This window comes from Sinocyclocheilus anshuiensis, unplaced genomic scaffold (assembly GCF_001515605.1).
Source record: "Sinocyclocheilus anshuiensis isolate Anshui unplaced genomic scaffold, SAMN03320099.WGS_v1.1 scaffold860, whole genome shotgun sequence".
NCBI lineage: Eukaryota > Metazoa > Chordata > Actinopteri > Cypriniformes > Cyprinidae > Sinocyclocheilus > Sinocyclocheilus anshuiensis.
Window position 1 is genome coordinate 1,091,771 of NW_015548288.1, and position 10,115 is coordinate 1,101,885.

Sequence of the window (10,115 nt, forward strand, 5' to 3'; positions counted from 1 at the left end):
TTTATTTTGTCAGCGAGAAATAAGGACAGGTGGAATTAAGAGATGGAGTACCTCTCCCCGTCTTGCTCTGTCGCTCATGTCAGGTGGTGTGTGTGTGTGTGTGTGCGCGCAGAGATGATTAGGCCTATTATTTAAAATATATATGATTCAATAGCTACCAAAGCTTGGTATTAATTATGCTATTTTAAATGGGCGTCTTGAAGTCTGGATTTTTTTTATTGGTCGGGTTTGAATTCTAATCGGGATAGCATCCTCTTTAGCTTGTCCGCTAGCATTCTGACCCCACGCTCGCATAGTAACCATCTATAATTTATGAACCTGACAAGATGAAAACACTATAGTAGAGCTTAGCACGCAAACAGTCCTTGAATTTGCACGAGCTATAGGATTGGTGCACAAAATAAACTCTGGACCTCTCCAAAGCAGTCTAAAAAATAAAGTGGAGGAATTATAGGCTAAGTGATGCTACATATGTGTTCATTTAATTAAACTGTATCTGTTTATGCATGTACTTTTGTTTTTATCTAATAATTTTACCTTGGTATATTTAACAGAAATTAGACAATTACATTGTTTTAGGAGAATGTTCCTTTTCAAGTATTTCATCTATGAGTTGTCACAAGTTGTCTGAATGAATGAATGAATGAATGTTTGGAGGGAAAAAGGAGTAGCCTATTCACCCCTTCACGTTTATCTCCAGCCAATGGTTACATCATAGTGGCACTACACTATTTGTGTGCAAGTAAGCGTGCGAGCGTTTCCTGCTCCATTGGCCTACTGAACTGTCTCTACTGTACATTTCCTCTGCGTACAATCCAGATAGGCTACTCCAGATTTCCATTAGGATCACAAACATCACAGACAAATACAGCTTTAGAAAAATTGGTCATTTGGTTTTATTTTTCATCAAGATGACCCAAGTTATAAACCGCATCCGTGGTGCACTTTGATTGCCTAAATATTTTTCATCTGCACTCTTTAAAATATAGGTGCGATGCCATAGAATAACCTTTTTGTCTAAATGGTTCCATAAAGAACCTTTAACATCTGAAGAACCTTTCTGTTTCACAAAAGGTTCTTTGTGGCGAAAGAAGGTTCTTCAGATTATAAAAAGGTAAGAAAGAGATGGTTCTTTAAAGAACCTTTGACTGAATGGTTCTTTGTGGAACCAAAAATGGTTCTTCTATGGCATCGCTTGAATAACCTTTTGAAGCACCTTTATTTTTAAGAGTGTTGGTTGGTCTCAAACATTTTCTATTGTGGCCTTAATTGTCGTCCCTTTGAAGACGTTTATCTATAATTGCAGACCATTATCCCGTATAAGCATCCCAACATCAGTTGATTATGATGGCTATGGCATTTGCTGAAGTTCAGCAAACTGGCCTCGGCATCTCCACACACATGCACGCCCTCTGTGAATCTGACCGATTTCTTTTACTATCAATTGGATCCTGGTCCTCACAAATGACAGCAGAAGACAAAAAGTAAAAGAGTTATAGCAGTGTTGTATACTCCCATGGACAGGGCCAGCTGGATCAAATCACGCCGATTATTATCACTGACCTGGGCAGGGAAACACCGCGTTTCTCACCCCATGACACTATGCTGCTGAGTAATTATGAAGATAAATGTGGGAAACAACACATAGAGATATGCCATAATGAGGAATCGACATCGCCGTTTCTGTTGTCTGTTAGTGAGGAGTGAATAAAACAATAATGTAATTACGGGCTAAGAAAAATCACATTATCCTCTTAAAAATACATATGCCTGCCTTTCAATGTATCACATTGATCGAGCGAAATATGCAGATTATTTAATACAAATATTGCAAATTAGCAAGAACATCACTTAAAGTGTAAGCTGAATGACAGAATATCTACACTGTAAAAAATGACCGTGAATTTAACGGTAAAAGACTGTAAAAATGCTACAGTAAAAACCTGTTAAATGGTTAACGGTAAATTCCCCTACTATATACGGTGAAAAACTGTATTGGACATTACATGTATTGGACATAGTATTTTAGTGTCATTTTAGAATCACATTATGAGGCTTTCCTCTTTATTCTAACTGCTATTATTTATATAAATAATATATTTCCTCAAAATACGAATTCAAAATACGAGCACAATTACTGTGCTCAAGCTTAGGAAAATAAAAATCGTTTAATCAAGCACGTAACTCTCTTGACCTGCAAAGCACCGGCCAGATTTACAGTGTTCTAAACATTGTAATTTAATTGATAAAAACGTAAGAGTGTCGGAGCACCAAAACCTGTCAGTTTTTCTTTTAAAAAAAGATGACCACAGTCGTTCAGTCACAGCTAGGCCTCAGTTGAACTGGACAGCCATAGGCATATAGGCTACTATCTTTTCCCAAACGCGTCCTTGAACAATAATCCTGGAGTAAAAGTCTTATAGCCTACTGAGCAAGTTTATCTCGTCATAAAGCTGAGACAAAATACTCTTGATGCTGCTTGTCAATTCAAAACAGCTCTCATGATAACTTTTACATTAGGGTTCAACTGGTCCTCCACTATCTCCATCTGTGTGTGTGTGTGTGTGTGTGTGTGTCTCACACATACGATTTTTCCTCGAGCAGTGCATGACGCTATCAAATGCTGCAACAGCAAAAACTGCAATCACTGACCCACGAACTGAACTGCACAATATATATATATATATATATATAAGTTGTATTATGCTGTTAATTTTGTCCTCGTTGGTCTTGTTGTTTGTTGTTTTTTAATGTCTTAAATGGCTCCCAAAGGTGGTAACAGTTGCAGTAGCTAGTTAGTGGCTACATTTATGCATTTTAATCCTGCGCTAGTTGTATTTGTTTTCAGGATACAAGAGGATCAAGACAAAGTGAACACCCGATTTCAGAGGCAAGAGAGTAAGAGTAATATTATCTTATTAGCATTTAAAGCTATTAAGACTATCAGTGAGGTAATTTCCACTCCATCTTATTTTGCAAAACAATATTTATTATTAATGAAAAACAGACCGTGTAAAAAATATCACACTCCGAGTATACAATATCAAAGAATGTACATTGTTTATTAGGCTACTGAGAAGTACACGTTGTATAAAAAATGCTCGATTTTCACTCTTGTGAATTTTCATTACAAAGTACAAATAATAAAATCAGCTTGCCAAACTAGAAAACATTTGTGTTTTCACACAAAATATATCATTGTAGATTTTTGACAATTTATTTCATAGCCTGTTAAAAAAAAAATGTTGTCCTGAGACGCCCTATAGCAGTGATTACCACAATCACATCGACTGCAAAAAGTTTGTGGGGGCGGGCGGAAATTAGATTGAACTATGTTATGATTGAAAAATGTTAACATAAATATATATTTTTTATATTTCACAGCTTGAATATAGGCACGAACGTGTTAATGTCCACCATCCAGCTGCGTGAAACAAAACAATACAAAAATAATCCTACCTTAAACACAGTTGTGAATCGCTTTATAATGTGACGTTTAGTTAAAAAAATTAACAGCCGCTAGTGCCACTCACAATCCGGTTTGCGTAGGTTTCGTGTAAAGACGTCGGTCCGTGCAAGACTCCCGGTAGTGGGTTTGGGGAGTGCTGAGATGCGAGGGACGGCGGAAGCACCGGGACCACCGGGGAAGTCCGTGAGGCACAATGTGAGTGCATGGGGCTTAAAGAGTTCCCGATAATGCTGTCTATGGAGAAGGGTGAACGGTGAACCGGGAACTTAGCCGCAGTCTGTATGGGGGAAGAAAGCCCGGGACTTAGAGGAGGATAGAAGCGGGAACGGGTGAGCTCTGTAGTGGTTGGCATGAGGGAAGGCGCTGGGATGAGTGTTCCGGTGTGAGGATGCCGGGACGAGGGCGGCGGCAGCTGCTGTTGCTGCTGAAAGGCGAGGAGCGTAGAATGTGCATGATAAGACTGAAGCTGCAGACCGTATCCACAACCATAAGGTCCGTAACCGTACGCAGCGGCCGCAGGGAGAAAGCCTCCGTGCTCGCGGAGAAGTTCAGGCGCCTGCTGGCGCTTAAAGCGTTTCCGGCGGCGTAGAAAACTCCCGTTATCAAACATGTCGGCGGACTCTGGGTCCAGTGTCCAGTAGTTGCCTTTACCGGGGTTCCCGGGCTCCCGTGGTATCTTGACGAAGCAGTCGTTTAAGGACAGGTTGTGCCGGATAGAGTTCTGCCAAGCTGGGAACTTTTCCCGGTAGTACGGAAATCTGTTACTGATGAAGTCACAGATCTCGCTGAGCGTCAGTCGCTTCTTGGGACTCTGGAGGATTGCCATGGTGATGAGTGCGATGTAGGAGTATGGGGGCTTCACCAGGTTGTTTTTACTTGCTGGTTCCCGTGCGGCGGAGGCATCCACACAAGACGGCGAACCGCTTAATAAATGTTTTTTTTTTTTTTACGGTGTAGTGTATATTCAGCTGCATGACGTTTAATGTGGACATAATGGAATTGTTGATGATTTCAGAAATGCTTAAAACATTCACTCGGTTCCATGTCTGCCTCAGTAGGCATCGCAGTTTGCGTGACACGGGGGAGTGCACTAACATCCGCGAAAAAAAGTCAGCTGTTAACTCGCATCAGTCACGCGGATCACGAAAGAGCATTCTAGCTTGCGAAAAAGCAGGGCACAGGCGCGCGTGTCCTATTCCGAGAGGCCAACATTGTCATATTAATATTCATAATTAATATTAGCAATTGGTATCTGGTCCGTTTATTTCCTTAAAATGTTAAACAAGTAGCATATTTGTGAGTATACTGAAATACTGGACGTTTCTGAACTGTCATGATTTCAATGGACCAGTGGTGTAGTCCTAAAGAAAAAAGTGGTTTACTATTACCCAGTAATATTACCCTATTACCCCCCCCAAATAAAGTTTCATTTATATAGTCATTTATTATATCTGAATAGTATTAAATAGAAAGGCTATCAAGTGTGAAACCTAATTGTTAAGATTAACAAAGCACTTACAAACATTGCATTAAAGACTTAAAAGGCGTATTGGTTTGTGTTATTTTCATTAATGTATTATTTGTTTGAATAAACAATTAGGCCTATCAAATATAATAATAGTTATTCATGTCGTATCTTCACTGCATTATTATTATTATTGACTGTAGTAATAATAATAATAATAATAGTAATAATAATAATAATAATAAAGGCTTTAGTTTACTAATAATTTTGTGGGCCTTAACTAAAAAACGATATCAGTCAAAAACCTCGCTCTGCCAATTAGAGTCAACTCGCTCTGCCAATTAAAAGAAGCAAAAAAAAACAAAAACATAGAGAAACTGCATATAAAGTTGGATACTAAAACAACTTGTGGTAGGAGTGATGAAAATATTCTTGTCCAAAAGACACAACGCTGACCCATAGAAACTCGTGTGCCCGACATAAAATAAAGGTCTTCTTCTCAAAATGAATTATCTTTTCCTTTTTTATTACAGTTCCATGTTGGTTCTGGAGGATGCAGTGGGTATAAGGGGTATTTCTGTATGATTGCAAAAACATCTGGTCCGGTTTGATGGCCGTTTTATGGTAACTCATGTGGTCAGGCTTGTGTATTTAACATTTATTTCATCCAGCAGTTATTAAGGGCTGTGAGAGTGCCATCTCGCGGCAGTTTACCATGTTTACCATGTTCATGTAAATTCTAGCTATACTGTTTTGGTTTCGGAATATTATTTTACAAATGTTTAAAAAATTCAGTTGTCTTGATTATTCTTAATTTAAGAATAATCTGACTGATAACTCAATAATATTAATATATTTATAATTACATTTATATACATAATATTAAAAACATTTTCATAATCAAAGCTTCTGGAACAAAACATTTATTTAATCAATCTTTGATTAATGTGACCGGTTCATTTTTTTTTCTATGTACTTTTGCAGTAGGCTATTTGCCTTGTGGATGTAGAAAGGGGAAAAAAATATGTCTTGATGTTATAGGGATTGATATTGCGTAACGTTGTTATACCAAAATCAAATAGGTTTAACTAAAATATCAAACGTTCTCCTAAATGGCGATGCAGGACTAATTAATAGGATGTGGGTTAAGTCAAAAGGCAATCATGCTTAATTTAGTGAAAGCAAAACGATATGTTAGCAGAGACTATTTTAACTCTGATACAAAAATGTTTTGCTACATTAGAGACAAATGCAGTAACTGTATCGTTTCTGCATATTTCGCCACAAAAAAAAAAAAACTAAATTAAATTGTGAAGATCGTGGTCAGAAAGTCAGAAAGCGTAGTGTGCAGCAAAGTGAACTTTCAGCAGGTCAGGACATAATAATATTAACCCTGAACAAGTAATGCAGAGAAATTAGTTTAGGTGAACAGAAGAAATTGTTTAAATACATTGGATCTGATTTAAAAAAAAAAAAAATAATATATATATATATATATATATATTTTTTTTTTTAAAGATAATCAGTAGCCTATTTAAGATACTTTGTCGACTGGATTGGATTGTAGGCCTACAGTATATTGACTGAGGAGGACAGTAGCCTATGCGAAATCCAGATCAGGACGTCACAATAACTGGCAGTGATGTTCCTATTGGCTGTGGCTTAATTATTCTGCGTGTCAGAGAGAACGAAATAGAGTTTTGAGAACCGGGGCGCAGTGAGCCGGGTCAGGGCTTGTATGTGGTTTAACAACATCTAAAGTGTTTCTAGTCCTGGAGGGGTGAGCAGGCGCTTTCCGTGCCACGGGGTACCATGAAAGCACTCCCCTGCCACGGCTGCTCTGGGTGACAAGTCCCATTAATGTATAGGGATTCGCACGTGCTCTATTCATTTCATATGCACGAAATAAAACCTGTTTAAAGTTATAATGGGTAGACCTATGTGTGCGTTTTGAAAGTGCTTGAAAAATCCTTCTGCTCTCCAACTAGGAGTAGCCTAATGTTTTTGAATGTGACATAGTAATAGCCTAGCCAGGCTTTCACAGTCTTTTTCTGTTAGGTTGCGTGTTCTAATCTTTCGAGTAGGCTAAGTGGAAAAATAATTTATTTCAAAATATTCCGCTGCCCTACCGAACGTTTACAGAAATTATTTCTAGATTTGCATCCACATGGGAAAAGCTCGCCGATTCTACCTCGTATAATTCTCTGAGGTGTTCTCTGCAATTCCAGACTTCATAATTTAATGCAATGTGAACATATATTATTATATAAGATTAAGCTCTTTATGATAAATTTATTTATTCATTCGTTTAACCAAAATATGTAACATTAACAACTGGACTGGGGTTGTTATTGTTGCCGCAGAATACACTTTATCTAGTTTTCCAGTAGATCACATATTTGCCTCTAAAAGTGCACGTAATTATCACTAGAGATATGGCGGGTTGTTTATAAACAATCTTCTATTAGTAAAATAATTGATAGTCTTATACTCTTGAAGACTTGGGTCCTATATGGGACCAAGAATAATGCCCGTCAGCATCTATCCGGTATTGTCCTATAACGGAACAAAGTGTAAATATTGTTCCACAGCTATAAATACACTTTAATTTATTTAATTAATTTTCCACAAAGCAATAGGCTAAGTCTACCATCAAATAGGACTACTAACAGATGTTAATAACGCTTATAAAAAGCATATTTATTTGAGATTGCATATTGATCTCATCTGAGGCAAAGTAAACATATAACTCAACAAAGTTATTAAATTAGGCTACATCAGAGGCCAGGATTTGAGTATCAGGTTTTCACGTAGGCCTAGTCAACGTATCGGAAAGACATTATTTCTGGTTAATATTATGTAAGTTAAACTTGTACCTTATATCCTTACACAAATACCGCACAAAAGAGACCCGACTATACGCTGGTTGAGCGTTATTCTTGGCTCAGACCAGACCAGTGCAGGCAGGCGGGCAGGAATGGTTTCTGGATCCAGCGCACTGCCCCCAGCCCACTGCGTCGCATTTCGGCCCTGTCGTCACTTCCGTCATCCTTTCTCGCTTCCATCTTGCTCTCCGCGCGTGTTTGCTGCTAGCGTGCAGGTCAGTGAGGAGCTCTAAAATACTCTATTTCCTGCACAACCACTCCTGGTTCCGAGGCTCAAGGTAAATAAGTACCTTATTTACCAAACGGGGCTGCTGTTTTGTAGGAATCACCCGCGGAAAGATGCTTGAATAGGTTCGGGTGAGACGGCTCTGCTGGGAGAGACCCAGGCCTGAGAGCGCGTGAGATTAGCACTGCTGCTAGCTCACTGCAAACAAACTACGAGCCTCCACACGCGATTCGATATGTAATGTTTTTACATTTACACTTACAAACCGAATGCTAATATCGTTTTAATTTGTTACGACTTTTCCGTCAGCGTTTAGTCTTATAAATTGGCTAACGGTTTTCTTTGTGGACCAAGAGCATTTGTTTATTCAGAGAGAAATCCCGTCGCATTGTTTTGTATTTAAAACGTTAAATGGCTACATAATAGTGTCGGACTGGAAGTGTTACGTTGCGGGTGTAAAAACTAACTACCTGACTTGACTTGATTCAAGTGGTCAACAGGCCTGACAACAAGCTCCATCATTTGCTCTTTTTTTTATTAGCCGCTGCACAGCAAATAAAAGTAGTTTCTGACTTGTTCTGTGCGTTTGAAAATGAACAAGGGCGTGAGCTGGGCGATTTAGTAATGGCTGTGCATGTGTGTGTTGGAAGTTTTCTTGTGGACTAATAAGATGTTTGTCCGCTGAATGTCATTCAGACCGCACCCCTACAACTCATTTGTGCTTCACTACACAACATCATTCACTTACTTCTGTGTGTCTTACAGATGAAAGAAACGATAATGAACCAGGAGAAATTAGCCAAGTTGCAGGCACAAGTCCGCATCGGTGGAAAGGTAAGAGCTTATAATGCAAAAACCCCCACTGAAATTTGGTTAATGTGTATTTACTTCATAAATGTCTAGTCAAATAAGAGTAGTTCCTCACTGACACATTAATGGTATTTTGTTTTGATAGGGTACCGCCCGCAGAAAGAAGAAGGTGGTCCACAGAACGGCCACTGCTGATGACAAGAAGCTTCAGTTCTCCCTGAAGAAATTGGGAGTAAATAACATCTCTGGCATTGAGGAGGTAAGGTTTGGTTTTGGCTGAATACACACATTCTGTATTTAAAAATGTCTAAAATCTCTTTCCGTGTACACTTTGTCTTTCAACTGTCATACTGTTGCTTTGCAGGTGAACATGTTCACAAACCAGGGCACGGTAATCCACTTCAACAATCCCAAAGTGCAGGCCTCACTGGCAGCCAATACCTTCACCATCACAGGCCATGCCGAGACCAAGCAGCTGACAGAGATGCTGCCCTCTATCCTCAACCAGTTGGGCGCTGACAGCCTGACCAGTCTGCGCAGACTTGCAGAGGCCCTGCCCAAACAAGGTGTGTTCAGTTCTCGAAAATGGGTCCGATTGCAGTGGCAGTGTGTCACATAGGGTTGGGTATCGTTTGGGTTTTTTCTCGATACCAGTGCCAAATCGATACTTTTAAAACGGTTCCGGTGCCTGAAAGATTAAAGAATAAATAAATAATTAAAAAATCCCCCCCCAAAAATAATGGATTGGCCATTAGAATAGAAATAGAATAGAGAGTGCAAATGTTAGAGGGTCAAGTTTTTTAATTAAAAAAAACAAGCAGGTAAAATTAGAAGTAGCATTAGAATAGAGTGCTAGAGTTAGAGGGTCAAATGAAGATGAAAGAGATGTTTTCAGCTGATTCTTGAAAATATTAAGGACTCAGCTGCTTGGATTGAGCTGGGCAGGTCATTCCACCAGGAGGGAACAGTTAATGTAGAAGTCCATGAAAGTTTTACCATAGGTAGAATGCAAAATGTTTCAATACAAGCAGTTCAGTCAAATGTAATTTATGCAATATTTCAAACCTTTAACCCACTTGGGAAAATCAACCCATGGCAACAGTTTAAAAATAGCCCAATTCTGTGGAAAAAACGTGGACTTGGCAACCCTGCATCCAACAAGAGCTACCGGAGTCAGCTTTGACTGATCACAGGTCGAGAATAAGGAGAGATGACTGACAAGACCATGCTGGAGTATTTGCTGCTCAACAGATTCTGAGC

The 10,115-nt window shown here is 39.0% G+C and overlaps 2 protein-coding genes across 3 annotated transcripts in view; one reads left to right on the plus strand and one right to left on the minus strand.

The window, feature by feature from the left end:
* Nucleotides 1-3,232: 3,232 nt before the first annotated feature.
* Nucleotides 3,233-4,397, minus strand: LOC107655891 (forkhead box protein D1-like; the record flags this gene model as incomplete). Its single annotated transcript, XM_016443504.1, has 1 exon — nucleotides 3,233-4,397. A coding segment is annotated over one exon (888 nt), but the record flags the coding sequence as incomplete, so codon positions are not given.
* A 3,499-nt stretch (nucleotides 4,398-7,896) lies between these two features.
* The window catches only part of LOC107655933 (transcription factor BTF3), a 6,194-nt gene continuing 3,975 nt past the window's right edge, over nucleotides 7,897-10,115 (plus strand). Inside the window, exons 1-4 of one of the 2 annotated variants that reach the window (XM_016443562.1) lie at nucleotides 7,897-8,034; nucleotides 8,811-8,879; nucleotides 9,001-9,114; nucleotides 9,220-9,421. In XM_016443562.1, coding sequence (XP_016299048.1) covers nucleotides 7,912-8,034; nucleotides 8,811-8,879; nucleotides 9,001-9,114; nucleotides 9,220-9,421 — 508 coding nt within the window. In that variant the 5' untranslated portion in view covers nucleotides 7,897-7,911. Of the gene's footprint in view, nucleotides 8,098-8,810; nucleotides 8,880-9,000; nucleotides 9,115-9,219; nucleotides 9,422-10,115 lie in introns of both variants that reach the window. The other variant, XM_016443563.1, reaches the window with a different exon arrangement.